Source organism: Anomaloglossus baeobatrachus, chromosome 7, assembly GCF_048569485.1.
Source record: "Anomaloglossus baeobatrachus isolate aAnoBae1 chromosome 7, aAnoBae1.hap1, whole genome shotgun sequence".
In the NCBI taxonomy this organism is placed as follows: domain Eukaryota; kingdom Metazoa; phylum Chordata; class Amphibia; order Anura; family Aromobatidae; genus Anomaloglossus; species Anomaloglossus baeobatrachus.
In genome coordinates this window covers 311,006,481-311,027,024 of record NC_134359.1, presented here as the reverse complement: position 1 = coordinate 311,027,024, position 20,544 = coordinate 311,006,481, and the positions used below count along the sequence as shown (strand labels likewise).

At 47.9% G+C, this 20,544-nt stretch overlaps 1 protein-coding gene across 1 annotated transcript in view; it reads left to right on the top strand.

Annotated features, from left to right (window-relative positions):
* Positions 1-20,544, top strand: part of STK36 (serine/threonine kinase 36) — a 233,675-nt gene that overhangs the window by 74,424 nt on the left and 138,707 nt on the right. The window contains exons 3-4 of the mRNA XM_075318701.1: positions 987-1,127; positions 3,355-3,432. Coding sequence (XP_075174816.1) covers positions 987-1,127; positions 3,355-3,432 — 219 coding nt within the window. The remainder of the gene's footprint in view (positions 1-986; positions 1,128-3,354; positions 3,433-20,544) is intronic.

Here is a 20,544-nt window from a genome sequence, read left to right as displayed (position 1 = left end):
TGCACTACACGTATCAGTGACACCCCCCCCCCCCATTACACCGGGTGAGTGCCCGGCCATATATAAGTACACTCTATATTATGTATAGTCAATCCAGTATGGTGCACTACACGTATCAGTGACCCCCCCCATTACACCAGGCGAGTGCCCGGCCATATATAAGTACACTCCATACTCCATATTATGTATAATCAATCCAGTATGGTGCACTACACGTATCAGTGACACCCCCCCCCCCCCCCCATTACACCGGGTGAGTGGCCGGCCATATATAAGTATATTATGTATAGTCAATCAAGTATGGTGCACTACACGTATCAGTGACACCCCCCCCCCCCCATTACACCAGGTGAGTGCTCGGCCATATATAAGTACACTCCATATTATGTATAGTCAATCCAGTATGGTGCACTACGCGTATCAGTGACACCCCCCCCCATTACACCAGGCGAGTGCCCGGCCATATATAAGTGCACTCTATATTATGTATAGTCAATCCAGTATGGTGCACTACACGTATCAGTGACCCCCCCCCCACCATTACATCAGGTGAGTGCCCAACCATATAAAAGTGCACCCTGTATAATGTACGGTCACTGATACCCTGTAATCTGGCACGATGCACTACACGTATCTGTGACCCCCCCCCCCCACCATTACACCGGGCGGGTGTCCTTTTTTTTGCAGGTATTCCTTGGCCCTGTGACGTTTTGCTGGGCCTAGGCTCCATATTCTGTCCAGAAGGGTTGTCAGCTGACTGACCGTTTGTGTGGTCATTCCTGGTTCATCCTGATTAAGGGTGGTCCTCTTCACCTGAAATGCGCAGGTCATGTCATTGGCTGCACCTGAAGAGCTGGATTCCTATTCGAGGCCGTTCTTCACATTACGAGGACACCTTGTATCGGGGGCGGCGGACATCACTGTTGTTGGTTACTTCTCTATGTCCCCGGTGGGCATTTTGTAATTCGCCTCCTCCTCTTCCGCAGGTCGTGGCCCTGAAGTTCATCCCTAAGGTCGGGCGGTCGGAGAAAGACCTGAGGGGCCTGAAGAGAGAAATCCAGATCATGAGAGACCTGCGACACCCCAACATTGTGCGGATGCTGGACAGCTGTGAGACCGAGCGAGAGGTGAGCGGGGTCCGCAGGGTCCTCAGTGCCACCACATCAGCTCTCCCCTGCCCCTCACACCCTCTGCCGTTGTCAAGAGAGGAATTTGCGTTGAAGACTGCTAATGGAGTCCTCATTTGGGATATCCAGAGACGATGCCGTATTAGCTGTATATCAGGGCCAATATATATATATATCAATGTATATAAGACAAAGAACACAGACATGCTCTCTTTTCAGCCAGCGTCACCAACTGAACTAGTTTAATAAGATAGATCCAATTATACCGTAAGCATGAATAACCTTGAAGCTAACAAGGAGTGCTTTTCACTCCCCATTTTCTCCTAGCATTTGTACAATACATCTGTTCATTAAAACATTCTTTCTGTGTGAAAGCTACTGATAAGAGAATGTAGCTTCACATTTTGGCTTCATTATCTTTGGTTAACTCCTTCATGACTATACAACTTTGAATTATACTATAGGTCTGTGCAATTGCCACATAGACAGACAGATAATTATGCATCTACATCTACATTTTGATTAGTTATATACACAGATATTCTTATTACGTTTAAACAAACATACTACAGCTCAGGTGACCTCCACACCGTCAGTATAAGGGGGTCCCTCTGCTCCTCACACCCTCTGCCGTCAGTATAAGGGGGTCTCCTCTGCCCCTCACACCGTCTGCCGTCAGTATCAGGGGGTCCCTCTGCCCCTCACACCTTCTGCCGTCAGTATAAGGGGGTCCCGCTGCCCCTCACACCTTCTGCCGTCAGTATAAGGGGGTCCCTCTGCCCCTCACACCTTCTGCCGTCAGTATAAGGGGGTCTCCTCTGCCCATCACACCCTCTGCCATCAGTATAAGGGGGTCCCTCTGCCCCTCACACCCTCTGCCGTCAGTATAAGGGGGTCTCCTCTGCCCCTCACACCCTCTGCCGCCAGTATAAGGGGGTCCCTCACACCCTCTGCCGTCAGTATAATCGGGTCTCCTCGTCACATCACGCTCTCGGCTGTCAGTATGAGGGGGTCTCCTCTTCACATCACGCTCTCGGCTGTCAGTATGAGGGGGTCTCCTGTAGATGTCACGCTTTCGGCTGTCAGTATGAGGGGGCTCCTGTAGATGTCACGCTCTCAGCTGTCAGTATGAGGGGGTCTCCTGTAGATTTCACGCTCTCGGCTGTCAGTATGAGGGGGTCTCCTGTAGATGTCACGCTTTCGGCTGTCAGTATGAGGGGGTCTCCTGTAGATGTCACGCTCTCAGCTGTCAGTATTAGGGGGTCTCCTGTAGATGTCATGCTCTCAGCTGTCAGTATGAGGGGGTCTCCTGTAGACGTCACGCTCTCAGCTGTCAGTATGAGGGGGTCTCCTGTAGATGTCACGCTCTCGGCTGTCAGTATGAGGGGGTCTCCTGTAGATGTCACGCTCTCGGCTGTCAGTATGAGGGGGTCTCCTGTAGATGTCACGCTCTCGGCTGTCAGTATGAGGGGGTCTCCTCTTCACATCACGCTCTCAGCTGTCAGTATGAGGGGGTCTCCTGTAGACGTCACGCTCTCGGCTGTCAGTATGAGGGGGGCTCCTGTAGATGTCACGCTCTCGGCTGTCAGTATGAGGGGGGCTCCTGTAGATGTCACGCTCTCAGCTGTCAGTATGAGGGGGTCTCCTGTAGATGTCACGCTCTCGGCTGTCAGTATGAGGGGGGCTCCTGTAGATGTCATGCTCTCAGCTGTCAGTATGAGGGGGTCTCCTGATGTCACGCTCTCGGCTGTCAGTATGAGGGGTCTCCTGATGTCATGCTCTCGGCTGTCAGTATGAGGGGGTCTCCTGTAGATGTCACGCTCTCGGCTGTCAGTATGAGGGGGGCTCCTGTAGATGTCACGCTCTCGGCTGTAAGTATGAGGGGGTCTCAGTTGCCCCTCTGGTGCAGTGTGTGTGATATGACTTTGTGTTATCCGGGTAAGTGGATACGGGCAGGACAAGGAACGGCTCACGTTGAAGGCTTGTGACCATCACAGCCAGTATGATGGCGTGGAGCCCGGCTGTTGCAGCCCCACGTGGACCGTGAATACACACTGGTGCAGGAGGGGTTAATGCTTTTGGCTTGATGAAGATGTCCATTGAGTCTGCAGTTTCCTCTCCTTCATGGCAGCGCAGCATTAACCCTTTCTGCACCAGTTTGTATTCCTTGGAGGCACAGCTGCAGTTTTGGATGTGGCCCTCATCTTTCTCTCGGATTCCTCCGCAGGTCGTTGTGGTCACAGAATATGCGGAAGGTGAACTGTTCCAGATTTTAGAGGATGATGGGAGTCTGTCTGAAGATTTAGTAAGTATTCATGCCCAGAAAGTGATAATGACCCTGGATCCCACTCCCTTTATTCTGTGCTTTATAGTAATCTACAGCATCCCCCTCCCCCATCCCCGTGCCCTTCATCTGTGGCCCCGTAGTGTTATAGGGGCTTTAGTGTTGAGGTGTTGGGGTGAATACTCTGTCATGTCTACCAGTTGGCTGCTCCTGACGTAATTAGTTTGACTCAAGTGCATGCTTGAAAGAATGACACCAGACACACAGTCGTATGTGAATCTCTCCTCGATCAGAGGTTGGCCCAAAATGTGTGTATTCGAACTGTAACATGGACTTATATACACTAGAAAAAGGGGCGTGGTCTGCTCTACAGTGGGCATGCCCGGATGTGTCCATTGGTTAGTGGTTGGTCAATGGGCTGGTCAATGGCTTGACCAATGGGCAGATTCATGGTGATGCTGGTGGGCGGGTCTATGATATCATCGGGGCAGGAGGATCCATTATGACACTGGTGGGCGGGTCTATGATGTCATCGGGGCCGGCGGATCCATGGTGCCATTGGTGGGCGGGTCTATGATGTTATCGGAGGCCATCTTGCCGTGTGTGTGTGTCTGAAAACTGGCTTATGTATGGAGAATCGATTCCATTGAACACACTTCCCACAGTCCCCTATGTCCAGAGGTTAAGTATGTGATCCAACGGCCCTCCTCAACAGAGGTATATACCACATCAGTCGTGGGAATCATGGTCCTGCCACATCCATACTCCAATAATGCTGGGGAACAATTTTGAACATTAGTTGTTTTTGTTTCGTTTGATTTTTCTGCTGATTTCTGAACCGTGGTGTGAGGAGCGAGCAGCAAACTAAATACTACGCGACCAATGGACGTAGAGCACAGCCCACAGCACTAAGGCATTGGACTCTTCCCCAGCACGGAGCGCTGGTTACAGCAATCTTACTGTTATATTTTATTAGAGATTGCTTGCTCATCAGTTTAAGGTGCACAATTTGAAGGAGGAAAGAGTAGTAAATGCATTGATCCCAGATGGCTTCCATGGACTGTAATGTAATCGGGCCTCCGGGGACTGTAATGTAATTGGGCCTCTCCTTCATACTTTGAGTTACATGGAAAACGATCTAAAGGGGAAGGTGTGAGCACTTCCGCCCATCCGGGGGTTGATCACTGGATAGGTAGAACAATAAGCCACGTTTGTCATGCGGAGAGGAAAGATCTTTTGCTGTGGCCAGGGCCTGGTGCTCATGAATGGCGTATAGAGATTGGAGCTGTATACTCGTGCTGCAGTGGTTATATCCATTGTCTGGATTTCAGGAACTATCCTAAGGACTATTGTTGATATCTGTCGTCTGGAGAAGGATAAGGACTATTGTAAATAAAATTAATGTCATCGGTAACCTGCCCAGGTGATTACTAGAACCCACAACCTCAGATCTTCACAAGTGGTGGCAACGGAGGGATCACCTATGTGTGGACAGCATACCGGGGAACATTACTGAGCGGTGACATGGCAGAAGACATGGTGGACTCCATCTACAAGAAGCTCAAGAAGGAGTTGCTGAGAGCTCTTTGCTAGGGGAGAGCACTAGAGTGGCTGCCAGTGAAAAACCGGGGAACTCTAATACAACGCTCGGTTGAGTGGGACTGAGAACACCCACAGGAGGAGGTCAGTTCAGACATGGAGGAGGGCAACTCCATGGAGGGACCACAGCCCTGGGTTGTTATCCAGAGGGCGGAGGATCAACTGACTGAGCTGAGGCGCATGCTGGCCACTGAGATGGAGCGTTCAGCAGTGGCAAGCAAATATCTGGGTGTGCATGTAGCAGCACCCCACCCGCCCCAACACAGCTGACGGTGGATAGATAGAGGCCCGCACCTTTAAGGTACCAGGATATATCACAGTTGAGTGAAGACACCTCAGATATTGATGACCATCTCTGGTGATTGGTGAACCTCTACATGTGTCTGGCCGAGATTTATGAGTGTTGGCCTGACCGGAAAAGCAGGAGGTATGGCATCACATCTGAAACCTACTGACCAAAAGTGCCAATACTTGGTTTACTAACCACAGTATCACTGTACTTGATTGGCCAGCAAACTCACCTGACCTAAACCCTATAGAGAATCGATGAGAGACAGCAGAGCCAACAATGCAGACGAGCTTAAGGCGGCTATCAAAGCAACCTGGGCTTCCATAACACCTCAGCAGTGGCACAGGCTGATCGCCTCCATAACACATTGCTGCATTGATGCAGGAATTCATGGAAAAGCAGCCGCAACCAAGTATTGAGGCATTTACTGCACAGACTTTTCTGAGTACGTGAAAATATCAAATTTGATCAGCTCACCTCAGCCAGAAAGAATCTCTCCGCACGGATCCTGGGGAGCAGACCAGGGGGTACACATGTAAAGGGATAAAACATCCAGCCATGTAGATTCTAAAACATCCAAGACTTTATTTTTTCATATTAAAAAACATTCCACAGGGAAACAAAATTAGAAAACATAAAACTGGTGGACCCGTGGAAGCCTAATTAATAGGCGAAACGGCCGTCGTCCATAGCAGGAGCTGGCATACAGGTTGCCTCCAGCTTTTTACCTTGCACCTGTTTGAATAAAGTTTCCAGTACAGCGAAGGAGTGCGGTCCTCTTTCTTACCTTATCATCATCCTTGGATCTTGTTTTGTGACACGCACCCCGCTCTGGACTGAATCACCGGCAAGTAAATACCCCGGGCATATGCGGTACCGCAGGTGACAGGCAGTGGTGCATGACCACTCTTCATTTGTGCATAAAACCGGAGACCACTTACCGACACCATGTCATTCGCGTCCACACACAGACATGTTTCGGGACGGACTCCTTTCTCAATGTGTGGGGTGTTCTCACCGGGCGTTTTACATTCTATCCTGTCACTAGTACCAGGAACCACCCTACAATGTTAACCCCTCATAGGCTGCATCACAACCATTGTCATTTCATTTTCCTATTTCCATTGCTATTATAAGTTAGACATACACACATATATATATATATATATATATATATATGTATATATATATATATATATATATATATATATAATGCCATATTTAAATCAGCTTTGATATACTAAATCATTTTAAACACGATTATTATCACCCGAACTGATTGTCCGATGATAAAATAAATTCTCTTTCCCAGCTACACATAAAGACATTAGAAATGGCAGGTGAAAAACTACCCCCATCGGGGCTCCTCTTTTTTTTGTTGATAAAAAATACCATTATACATAAAAAATATGTTTCAATAAGAATTCTGTGGCCAAACCCTAACCTGCCATTTCTAATTTTATGTATTGCTGGGAAAGAGAATTTATTTTTTCATCGGCCAATCCGTTCCTTTCTCAGATGAATTGGTACGGGCTCTATTTGGACGGCGTGCTGGTGGTCTGGGAGGGGGACGAGAAAATGTCAATAATAACAATAGTAATATACTCTTTACCAGTGAGACACAGGAATTCGCCATTAACTTTTTGGACATGAATATTTCTAAATGACAGGGAATATTACAGATCTAACCATATAGGAAATCTATTGCGAGGAATACCACGCTACAAGCTAATTCATGCCATCAGAGACATGTGACCAGAAATATCCCGGCAGGGGAATATACTAATGAAATACAAGTATGGAAAATCAATTACAAGGGGAATTCCTTTCTCGCCTTTTCATTGGGGGACACAGACAGTGGGTATTATGGTGTCTCTAGGGGAGGCGTGACACTAGATTGAAAAGTGTTAGCTCCTCCCCCCACAGCATATACCCTAGCTAGGCAGGAAACTAGCTCAGTTTTTTTCTAGTGTCACCAGGGAGGCTGACATGTCTGGCCTTGCCCTACCAGGTGCCTCAGGCCAGCTTATTTTGTTTTTATTTATTATTTTGTTATTTCTTATTCATTCTATTTTTGATTATGGGGCAATACCAGGGTGCCCTGCCACCCTCGTTCCCCCCCGTGTACGGGCAGAGGAAACCTGGCGTGCACAAGCCGTCAGTCTTCCCTCGCGCCAAAGTGGTCGGGTCTGCGTATCCCTCCAGGCTCCCTGGAAGCACCTCACAGAGGTAGCTCCAGAGGGCTAAGTAGAGCCGAGGACCTTCGGCTCAAGGCTGAAGAAGATGCGTCCCTGAGATCCCCGCATCCATCACCGACGCGTCTTCAGACGGAGCCAGGAGCAGGTAGGGAGACGACGAGTCATCTGTCCCCTGCATCCAAACCGCCGCCTGGAAAGGCGCCGGTGGGGCGATGCAGGCCGTGATCCCAGGGAGCATAATTAATTTAACCCCCGGCTTCGGCCTGCATTCTAGCAACGCCCCCTCTCACTGCTCTGGAAGCCGCTCCCTCACTCAGGAGCAGCTCCTTTCCGATTGGCCGTCACGCTTAGTCCCAGCCCTGAGACCAATCAGTCTCCGGGGGCCGTCTCTCTCTTCCAGGCTGCCAGGAACACTGGACGCCATTTTCCACGTGGGGAGCAGACATGGGTAAGATCGCTTCCTTTGCTCTGCACTTCTGCAGCACTATATACCGCTCTGCTCAGCGGTATATCGCTGTCTCTCTAGCGGTGTGCGCCTGCTGGCTAGCGGTGTATATCAGCTGTTAGCGGTATATACTGGCTCTGCCTGCAGGTATATGCCGGCTGTTTGACAGTATATGCCATTTTGCTATCGGCATATACCGGCTCTGCATAGCAGTCACTTTATAATACTGCTAGTGGCTCCTCACTCATACTAACAGTGGCATATCCCTATATAGGGCTGTAGGACTCTGTTGCTGACATGCGTAACTGCAAGGGTGATAAACCTTCCCAGGCGTCCTCTACGGACCTGTACTATGCTTGTACCACCTGTGGACGCTCGTTTTCTAATGGCCGAAGCTATCCACTATGCCGGGGCTGCGATGCCCCTACTACTGTGTCACAACAGACCCAGTTGCTGGACCAGGAGGCCGCGCAGGTTTTGGATTCTGCCCCGGCCAGGCAGCACCCCGTCTGATGACGTTCTTCCTGCATGGGCTCTTCTAATGTCTAAAAGGATAGATGACCTTGTCACTCAGATATCCCAAACCTCAGGCAGCCTTCCCCCAGCTCAGCTCCTTCAGAGGAGCCCGCCTGCTTCGTCTGGTCCTTCTTCCCCAGAACGTAAAAAGGCTGCTTCCAAGAGGCGCCATTGCAACCTCTACGTCTCTTCCGACTCAGACAATGGTCAGTCTGACCCGGGCTCTGTGACTTTTAGTAGTCACGATTCCCAAGACTCTGACTCTGATTCAGATGTCCCTTCCGGGTCTAGGCATATAGAAGACACACTAATTTCAGCTGTCAATCACTCTTTGTCGATTTCTGATCAGCCTCCGGACCCGACTTCTCAGTCGGCAATCAAGCGGGCCAAGAAGCCTCCTAAGTCCTTTGCATTCCAGGCTTCAGGCTCCTCTCTTCGCCCCCTGTTTGCCTTGACATGGGTCGCGAGAGCTATGGGTGTGTGGAGTAAGAACCTACGCAGGATGCTTCGCTCTTGTAATAGTCCTCCGGAGGCTTTTGAGATCCTTGATTTGATCTCCCTAGCCTCTAATTATTTTCTTCACGGCTCCCTAGATGCAGTTAGTTTGTCAGCCCTAATGGCAGCCAATGCTGTTTTTGCTTGCAGAGTCCTGTGGCTAAAGATATGGAACGCGGACAGTGCCTCCAAGAAATCCCTGTCCACACTCCCCTTCCATTGTCTTCGCCTGTTTGGAGAATCCCTGGACAAACTCATATCTGAGACAACGGGTGGAAAAAGTACCATTCTTCCACAAAAACGACCTGTATCCAGGAATTTTAAAAAATCTCCTTGGCGCAGGCAGTCCTTTCGGCCCGTCTCCCAAAAACCTTCAGTACAAGGATCGTCCCAACGCTCAGATCGAGGATCCGGCCCCTCAAGGAACTCTTCTTGGCGTTGCCACTCCAAACAACCTAAACCTAAAGGGTACTTTACACACTGCGACATCGCTAGCGATCTCATTAGTGATGTGAAATTCTAGATCGCAAGTGCATAGGTCATTTTACGCATGTGCGATCTCAAAAGATCGCACTTGCTATCTAGAATTTCACATCGCTAATGAGATCGCTAGCGATGTTGCAGCATGTAAAGTACCCTTAAGGGACCTCGCCCTGCACAGGCCCCCTCAGCATGACGCCAGGTATCCCTCAGATCCGACTCCTGTTGGAGGGCAGCTTCTGCTTTTTCGGGATATCTGGCTAGACCACACTCACGATGCTTGGATTCGAGAAATCGTCACCTCAGGTTACAAGATCGATTTCCATTCCCTGTCAGCCAGCAGGTTTCTGCGTTCTCGTCTCCCAAAGTCCGAAACGCAAATCCAGGCCTTATTTCAGGCCATAGCCTCGTTACAAAAAGCAAACGGTATCATTCCAGTGCCCCTGGAACAGCGCGGCAAAGGTTTCTATTCAAACCTTTTTGTCGTTCCCAAAATAGATGGCTCTGTCCGCCCTATCCTGGATCTCAAAAGACTGAACAGATCCGTACACATTCGGACCTTCCGAATGGAGTCATTGAGAGCAGTACTAGCCACCATGGAACTGGAAGAATTCCTAGCCTCCATGGATGCTTATTTACACATTCCCATATGTGTATCCCATCAACGGTTCCTTCGTTTTGCCGTAGGACACAGTCATTACCAATTCAGGGCCCTCCCCTTTGGACTGGCCACTGCGCCTCGGGTCTTCACAAAGGTCATGGCGGCCGTCATGTCCATTTTGCACCCCAGAGGCGTTCTGGTCATTCCCTATTTGAACGACCTACTTGTCAAGGGGAGCTCTCCTCAAGTTTGCTCAGAAAGCGTGCAGATATGCTTAGACACGCTGTCAAGGCTAGGGTGGCTTATCAACTTCAACAAGTCATCCCTCATTCCTCGTCAGTGCATCACCTTTTTAGGTATGCTGATAGATACGGCTCAGTCCCGGGTTTTTCTTCCTGAAGACAAGAGGTCTTCCCTCATCCGGGCCGCCCAATCCCTCCGCTCCCACCTCACACATCCCTTCGGAATGGGATAAGAGTGTTAGGCAAGATGGTGGCAGTCATGGAAGCCGTGTCCTTTGCCCAATTCCATCTGCGCCCTCTACAACTGGATCTTTTATCCTTCTGGGACAAGAATCCAGCTTCTCTAGACCGGTCAGTCCTCTTATCTCGGACTGCGCTCCACTCCCTCGTCTGGTGGACTCAAGTCCCTATCTCAAGGGAAGTCCTTCCGTCCTTTCCATTGGCAAGTTGTCACGACAGATGCCAGCCTCATAGGCTGGGGAGCGGTGTTCTCCACCACACTGTTCACGGACGCTGGTCTCCCTCCGAACGCTCCCTTCACATCAACGTTCTAGAGATCAGAGCCATATTTTTGGCCCTTCAGAACTTTCAGCCCTTGCTATTGGGTCTCCCTGTTCGGATCCAGTCAGACAATGCCACGGCTGTGGCTTACATCAACCGTCAGGGAGGAACTCAAAGCAGGGCAGCGATGAAAGAAGTATCCAGGATTCTTCTTTGGGCTGAGATGCACATTCCCATTATTTCAGCTGTCCATATTCCGGGAGTAGACAACTGGGTCGCAGACTTTCTCAGCAGGCAAGGTCTAGTGGCAGGGGAATGGTCCCTCCACAACGAAGTGTTCCATCAGATCTCTCTTCGTTGGGGACTCCCAGATGTGGACCTCATGGCGTCTCGGATGAACGCCAAGGTACATCCCTTCATATCCCGGTCGAGAGATCCGCTAGCGCTCGGCTCCGACGCTCTAGTCTTCCCGTGGTTGCAGTTTCGCCAGCCCTACATCTTCCGTTTCCTCTCATTCCGAGAGTAATCAAGAAAATCATGGCGGAGGGAATTCCCGTGATCCTTGTGGCCCAGGACTAGCCCAGGAGAGCCTAGTACCCAGAGCTTCTCCAACTTCTCAGCGACACTCCCTGGCGTCTCCCCGACCGCCCGGATCTTCTGTCGCAAGGTCCAATATTCCACCAGAATACAGCACAGCTGCATTTGACGGCGTGGCGCTTGAATCCTTGATTCTAGCCAAGTCAGGTCTTTCTTCTAAGGTAGTTCATACCATGCTTATTGCTCGGAAGCCCACCTCCACCAGTAGCTATCACAGGACCTGGAAGACCTATCTTTCCTGGTGTGACCGTCATCACCGGTCGCCCCTTGTTTTTTCAATCCCTGATGTGCTTGCCTTTCTGCAAGACTGTCTGGACTCGGGACTAGCCCTCAGTACCCTTAAAGGTCAAGTTTCTGCCTTGTCAATTTTTTTTCTAGAAGCAGCTGGCTTCTCGCCCTCCGGTCCGTACCTTTCTTCAAGGGGTAGCGCATTTGGTCCCTCCTTATCGCCACCCCTTAGATCCCTGGGATCTGAATCTGGTTCTCGGAGCTCTTCAGCTTCCTCCTTTTGAACCTTTAAGAGAAATCTCTCTTCAACGTCTCTCTTGTAAGGTTGCCTTTTTAGTCGCCATTACCTCTATCAGACGAGTGTCCGAACTGGCGGCGCCTTCCTGTCGCTCACCTTACCCTGATATTCCATCACGATAATGTGGTCCTTCGGCCTTCCCCTGCCTTTCTTCCAAAGGTCGTATCTTCTTTCCACTTGAACGAAGACATTGTGTTGCCGTCATTCTGTCCAGCCCCGGTCCACTCCTTTGAAAAATCCCTTCACACTCTATATCTTGTTAGGGCTCTGCGGATCTACATCTCCAGAACAGCGCCGTCGCGCAAGTCCGATGCCCTCTTCGTCCTCTCAGAAGGACACAAAAAAGGGCAATCCGGCTTCTAAATCCACAATTTCTCGATGGATTAGGACTGCTATCTGTGAGGGTTACAGAGCACGAGGTTTTGTTCCTCCTCAATCTGTGCGGGCCCACTCTACACGAGCAGTGGGTGCTTCCCGGGCTATCCGCCATCAGGCTTCGGCAGCCCAACTTTGCAAGGCCGCTACCTGGTCCAGTGTGCACACGTTTACAAAATTCTACAAAGTGCATACACATGCCTCCGCGGATGCTGCTCTTGGAAGACAAGTCCTTCAGGCGGCAGTGGCCCATTTATAAGTGGCCACTGCTCGGTTTCTTGACAGTGTTTTGATATGGGTTCACTGCAGTTGCAGTCGTTAGTCAGCTCTTAGTCTGATGTTATACACTGTTAATAGTTCAGTTCCCACCCAGGGACTGCTTTGGGACGTCCCACTGTCTGTGTCCCCCAGTGAAAAGGCGAGAAAGGAAAGGACATTTTTGTGTACTCACCGTAAAATGTCTTCCTTGGAGCCTTTCATTGGGGGACACAGCTCCCACCCTTGTGGTTTTGGTTGTCCTTCTCCTACTGCTTTTACACCAAACTGAGCTAGTTTCCTGCCTAGCTAGGGTATATCCTGTGGGGGAGGAGCTAACACTTTTGCAAATCTAGTGTCACGCCTCCCTGGAGACATCATACTACCCACTGTCTGTGTCCCCCAATGAAAGGCTCCAAGGAAGACATTTTACGGTGAGTACACAAAAATGTCCTTTTTTGAAAGCGAGAGACTAATGGAAAGAAAATATTCAAGGGGTTTGTGTGACAGAGCGGAGAAGATTGCACAGAATAAAGATAGGAAAGTCCTTTTGGAAGAATTCCCTAAAAATTTAATGAAATTAAGAATTTATTCTAAAGAACTTACCCATTTTAAATGAAGATAATAAATTGAGGAAAATCATAAAAGATCCAATTAATTTCATTGCACGTTGAGCACCAACAATAGGCCAAACATTATCCCCTAGGTTATGTATATCTGGAGATAGAGATGATGGGCGGGTATTACAAGTGTGGCCATAATATAGGCACATGCTGTGGAGTTTCAAAACCCTCTAAAAATGTCAATCTTCATCTACGGGAAAAGAGTATATGATACATAACTATATTCATTATCATACTGCATATACAGTCTGATGGAATGTGAGATATGTAAATTGCAATATGTAGGATCTACAACTAATGCTTTAACAATCACAATACGAAGACACCTGTTAGATGCTAAAAATAAAATGTGGGTGAAACGCTCTGCAGTATCACGACCTTTATCTGTATGCCATGGTGGGGATGTTTCGGCTTGCAAAATCATGGGGATTGAAAAAGTGAATACCCCGATGAGAGGAGGGGATCGGAAACGCAAAGTGTTAAATAGAGAGGCATGGTGGATTTTTACATTAAATACCCGAACACCAGCAGGTCTGACTATCAGGCACGATGTAACATACCACTATGTGTAAAAGGAATATATCTGACACATGTTATTTATCACATATGGAGACTCCAGACATCATAGAAATTCAAGAAAAATTGAGTCATATTCCAAAGTACATATAAATTTTATTGGACATAGTTAATATTTCATACATTAAATAATCAAGAACAGGGGAAGGCAAAAGGGGGGGGGGAGAAGAATAAAGTGCAAGGGTAGGGCAGCAATCACCACAGATCAAGGTACATGGCAAGCACTATGTCAAATTTCATTGTGGACAACAGCATGCATACAGAACGACAGCGTTTAAGCAGACCGCACAGGGTACAAAACCGGGGGGCCATGAGGAAGCCCGATGCGAAACGCTGCGTCGGGGCCCCCTGGACAGCTCTCACTACTAAGTCATACATGGGTAAGCACAATTAACCCTCTACCTTTTTCTATGTAGGACCACAGCATGGTCTTGATTGTACAGCGGGCTTTGTTATAACCGTAATGCTATATTCTCACCGCTGGGACGGGAGCTAACCCGCAATTTGGAGTAGCTCCTTACATTTTTATACGTCCTGTCAGCCCTTTAAGGGAATGGGAATATGTTTCCCTATAATGGTATGCAGCACATGCTATGATTGTGAGCACCATGTACATGTGGTACTTTAAATTACATGTGATAACACAGTGAGTGCTCCCAACTGCCTGTGCATCTTGACCATAGTTCCCATGGGCCTTTAATTTACATCACTCCTGCTGGGTTGTCCCCCGTGCCTTCGATTTACACTAGCTGCGGTTTTGTACCCTGTGCGGTCTGCTTAAACGCTGTCGTTCTGTATGCATGCTGTTGTCCACAATGAAATTTGACATAGTGCTTGCCATGTACCTTGATCTGTGGTGATTGCTGCCCTACCCTTGCACTTTATTCTCCCCCCCCCCTTTTGCCTTCCCCTGTTTTTGATTATTTAATGTATGAAATATTAACTATGTCCAATAAAATGTATATGTATTTTGGAATATGACTCCATTTTTCTTGAATTTCTATGTGTAAAAGGAGAAAGGAAATTATTTATTTTTTGGGGGAAAAAAATCTTAAATCTAAAAACATAAATAATATAAATAGGGGTGATTAATAGTCGTGTTTTAAAATGATTTAGTATATCAAGGCTCATTTCAATATGATAGATAGAGATAGATATATATATATATCTATGTGTATATGTCTATATGTCTATATATATATGTATATATACAGTGCCTACAAGTAGTATTCAACCCCCTGCAGATTTAGCAGGTTTGATAAGATGCAAATAAGTTAGAGCCTGCAAACTTCAAACAAGAGCAGGATTTATTAACAGATGCATAAATCTTACAAACCAACAAGTTATGTTGCTCAGTTAAATTTTAATAAATTTTCAACATAAAAGTGTGGGTCAATTATGATTCAACCCCTAGGTTTAATATTTTGTGGAGTAACCCTTGTTTGCAATTACAGCTAATCGTCTTTTATAAGACCTGATCAGGCCGGCACAGGTCTCTGGAGTTATCTTGGCCCACTCCTCCATGCAGATCTTCTCCAAGTTATCTAGGTTCTTTGGGTGTCTCATGTGGACTTTAATGTTGAGCTCCTTCCACAAGTTTTCAATTGGGTTAAGGTCAGGAGACTGACTAGGCCACTGCAACACCTTGATTTTTTCCCTCTTGAACCAGGCCTTGGTTTTCTTGGCTGTGTGCTTTGGGTCGTTGTCTTGTTGGAAGATGAAATGACGACCCATCTTAAGATCTTTGATGGAGGAGCGGAGGTTCTTGGCCAAAATCTCCAGGTAGGCCATGCTATCCATCTTCCCATGGATGCGGACCAGATGGCCAGGCCCCTTGGCTGAGAAAAAGCCCCACAGCATGATGCTGCCACCACCATGCTTGACTGTAGGGATGGTATTCTTGGGGTCGTATGCAGTGCCATCCAGTCTCCAAACGTCACGGGTGTGGTTGGCACCAAAGATCTCGATCTTGGTCTCATCAGACCAGAGAACCTTGAACCAGTCTGTCTCAGAGTCCTCCAAGTGATTATGAGCAAACTGTAGACGAGCCTTGACATGACACTTTGAAAGTAAAGGTACCTTACGGGCTCGTCTGGAACGGAGACCATTGCGGTGGAGTACGTTACTTATGGTATTGACTGAAACCAATGTCCCCACTGCCATGAGATCTTCCCGGAGCTCCTTCCTTGTTGTCCTTGGGTTAGCCTTGACTCTTCAGACAAGCCTGGCCTCGGCACGGGTGGAAACTTTCAAAGGCTGTTCAGGCCATGGAAGGCTAACAGTAGTTCCATAAGCCTTCCACTTCCGGATGATGCTCCCAACAGTGGAGACAGGTAGGCCCAACTCCTTGGAAAGGGTTTTGTACCCCTTGCCAGCCTTGTGACCCTCCACGATCTTGTCTCTGATGGCCTTGGAATGCTCCTTTGTCTTTCCCATGTTGACCAAGTATGAGTGCTGTTCACAAGTTTGGGGAGGGTCTTAATTAGTCAGAAAAGGCTGGAAAAAGAGATAATTAATCCAAACATGTGAAGCTCATTGTTCTTTGTGCCTGAAATACTTCTTAATACTTTAGGGGAACCAAACAGAATTCTGGTGGTTTGAGGGGTTGAATAATAAATGACCCTCTGAATAAACTTTTCACCATTTAAAAAAAAAAAAAAAAAAAAAAAGAAATAACATTCTTTTCTGGTGCATTTCACACTTCCAGGCTGATCTACAGTCCAAATGTCACAATGCCAAGTTACTTCCGAATGTGTAAACCTGCTAAATCTGCAGGGGGTTGAATACTACTTGTAGGCACTGTATGTATGTATGTATATATATATATATATATATATATACTAGCTGTACTACCCGGCTTCGCCCGGGTTAATAACTGCTGTTAACAAAATAGAATGTATTAGCAAAAATGTATTCTGCACACAAAAAACACAAAACAAATAGATACAAATGTAATTGGTTAATATAGGCAACAATTTAATAATTACATTTGTATCTATTTGTTTTGTGGTTTGTGTGCAGAATACATTTTTGTTAATACATTCTATTTTGTTAACAGCAGTTATTAACCCGGGCGAAGCCGGGGAGTACAGCTAGTATAATATATAACACACACGTGAAATAGATCCCTCTGTGTGTAATGACTCTATATAATATACTAGCTGTACTCCCCGGCTTCGCCCGGGTTAATAACTGCTGTTAACAAAATAGAATGTATTAACAAAAATGTATTCTGCACACAAAAACCACAAAACAAATAGATACAAATGTAATTATTAAATTGTTGCCTATATTAACCAATCAGAGCTCAGATTAATTAACTGTAGCAAAATAGCAACCAATCACAGCTTAGCTTCTATTGGCAGCCTGATAAATCTCCAGGCAACAGAAAGCCCTTCCCCTTGACAGTATATATTAGCTCACACATACACATAATAGACAGATCATGTGACTGACAGCTGCCGGATTTCCTATATGGTACATTTGTTGTTCTTGTAGTTTGGCTGCTTATTAATCAGATTTTTATTTTTGAAGGATAATACCAGACTTGTGTGTGTTTTAGGGCGATTATGTGGTGAGGTTGGTGTGTGTGTGGTGACATGTGTGCTGAGGGTGGTATATGTACCAGACTTGTGTGTGTTTAGGGCGATTATGTGGCGAGGTTGGTGTATGTGTGGTGAGATGTGTGCTGAGGGTGGTATATGTACCAGACTTGTGTGTGTTTTAGGGCGATTATGTGGTGAGGTTGGTGTGTGTGTGGTGACATGTGTGCTGAGGGTGGTATATGTACCAGACTTGTGTGTGTTTTAGGGCGATTATGTGGTGAGGTTGGTGTGTGTGTGGTGACATGTGTGCTGAGGGTGGTATATGTACCAGACTTGTGTGTGTTTAGGGTGATCATGTGGTGAGGTTGGTGTGTGTGTGGTGAGATGTGTGCTGAGGGTGGTATATGTACCAGACTTGTGTGTGTTTAGGGCGATTATGTGGTGAGGTTGGTGTGTGTGTGGTGAGATGTGTGCTGAGGGTTGTATATGTACCAGACTTGTGTGTGTTTAGGGCGATTATGTGGCGAGGTTGGTGTATGTGTGGTGAGATGTGTGCTGAGGGTGGTATATGTACCAGACTTGTGTGTGTTTAGGGCGATTATGTGGCGAGGTTGGTGTATGTGTGGTGAAATGTGTGCTGAGGGTGGTATATGTACCAGACTTGTGTGTGTTTAGGGTGATTATGTGGCGAGGTTGGTGTATGTGTGGTGAGAAGTGTGCTGAGGGTGGTATATGTACCAGGCTTGTGTGTGTTTAGGGGGATTATGTGGTGAGGTTGGTGTATGTGTGGTGAGATGTGTGCTGAGGGTGGTATATGTACCAGGCTTGTGTGTGTTTAGGGGGATTATGTGGTGAGGTTGGTGTATGTGTGGTGAGATGTGTGCTGAGGGTGGTATATGTACCAGACTTGTGTGTGTTTAGGGTGATTATGTGGTGAGGTTGGTGTATGTGTGGTGAGATGTGTGCTGAGGGTGGTATATGTACCAGGCTTGTGTGTGTTTAGGGTGATTATGTGGCGAGGTTGGTGTATGTGTGGTGAGATGTGTGCTGAGGGTGGTATATGTACCAGACTTGTGTGTGTTTAGGGTGATTATGTGGCGAGGTTGGTGTATGTGTGGTGAGATGTGTGCTGAGGGTGGTATATGTACCAGACTTGTGTGTGTTTAGGGTGATTATGTGGCGAGGTTGGTGTATGTGTGGTGAGATGTGTGCTGAGGGTGGTATATGTACCAGACTTGTGTGTGTTTAGGGTGATTATGTGGCGAGGTTGGTGTATGTGTGGTGAGATGTGTGCTGAGGGTGGTATATGTACCAGGCTTGTGTGTGTTTAGGGTGATTATGTGGCGAGGTTGGTGTGTGTGTGGTGAGATGTGTGCTGAGGGTGGTATATGTACCAGGCTTGTGTGTGTTTAGGGTGATTATGTGGCGAGGTTGGTGTATGTGTGGTGAGATGTGTGCTGAGGGTGTTCAAGCACGTGGTAGTGTGTGGCGCATTTTGTGTGTGTGTTCATATCCCCGAGTGTGTTGAGTATCCCATGTCGGGGCCCCACCTTAGCAACTGTACGGTATATTCTCTTTGGCGCCATCGCTCTCATTCTTTAAGTCCCCCTTGTTCACATCTGGCAGCTGTCAATTTGCCCCCAACACTTTTCGTTTCACTTTTTCCCCATTATGTAGATAGGGGCAAAATTGATTGGTAAATTGGAACGCGCGGGGTTAAAATTTCGCCTCACAACATACCGTGTTTTTCCAAAAATAAGACACTGTCTTATATTTTTTTTGCCCCCCAAAAAAGCGCTAGGGCTTATTTTTGGAGGTCTTATTCTTGGAGAAACACGGTTGGGGGTAAGTTTACCCCCCAAAAAAGCAGACCCCCCACTTCCCAGGAGACTCATACTCACCAGACCAGGACGTCTGCGTGGTTCCCAGGTCCTCCTGTGATCTCCGGTCTGTGCTGCATGCCGTCCTACCCTGCTGCTAGCTAACACGCTGACACACACAGAAGATCCCAGACACACACAGCAGATCACACACAGACACACAGCAGATCACAGATATATACATCAGATCACACACAGCAGATCGCAGGCACACACAGCCGATCACAGATACACACAGCCGATCACAGATACACACAGCCGATCACAGATACACACACAGCAGATCGCAGATATACACAGCGGATCACACACAGCAGATCACACACAGCAGATCGCAGGCACACACAGCCGATCACACATACACACACAGCAGATCGCAGATATACACAGCAGATCACACACAGCAGATCGCAGGCACACACAGCCGATCACAGATACACACACAGCAGATTGCAGATATACACAGCAGATCGCAGATATACAAAGCAGATCACACACAGCAGATCTCAGGCATGCACAACCATCACAGATACACACATCCGATCACAGATACACACAGCCGATCACAGATACACACACAGCAGATCGCAGATATGCACAGCAGATCACACACCGCAGATCTCAGGCATGCACAGCCATCACAGATACACACAGCCGATCGCAGACACACACAGCCATTCGCAGACACACACAGCCGATCGCAGATACACACAGCCGATCGCAGACACACACAGCCGATCGCAGATATGCACAGCCATCACAGATACACACATCCGATCGCAGACACACACAGCCGATCACAGATGCACACAGCCGATCACAGATGCACACAGCCGATCACAGATGCACACAGCCGATCACAGATACACACAGCCGATCACAGATACACACAGCCGATCACAGATACACACAGCAGATCGCAGATACACACACAGCAGATCGCAGATATACACAGCAGATCACACACAGCCATCACAGATACACACATCCGATCGCAGACACACACAGCCGATCACAGATACACACACAGCAGATCGCAGATATACACAGCAGATCACACACAGCCATCACAGATACACACATCCGATCGCAGACACACACAGCAGATCGCAGGCACGCACAGCCATCATAGATAGACACATCCGATCGCAGGCACACAGCGGATCACAGATACACACATCCGATTGCAGACACACACAGCCGATCGCAGACACACACACACACACACACACACACATCACATCACATCCAGCACTTACGGCAGCAGAGAATGAAGCAAGTCACGTGTCCGGCCGCAGGTCCTGTTCGTCGTGCTGCACTGCACTGCCTCTCAGGATTCTCCCGGCGAGAAGAGATCGGTGTCACTGGATGAGGTGAGTGTGTATGCGAT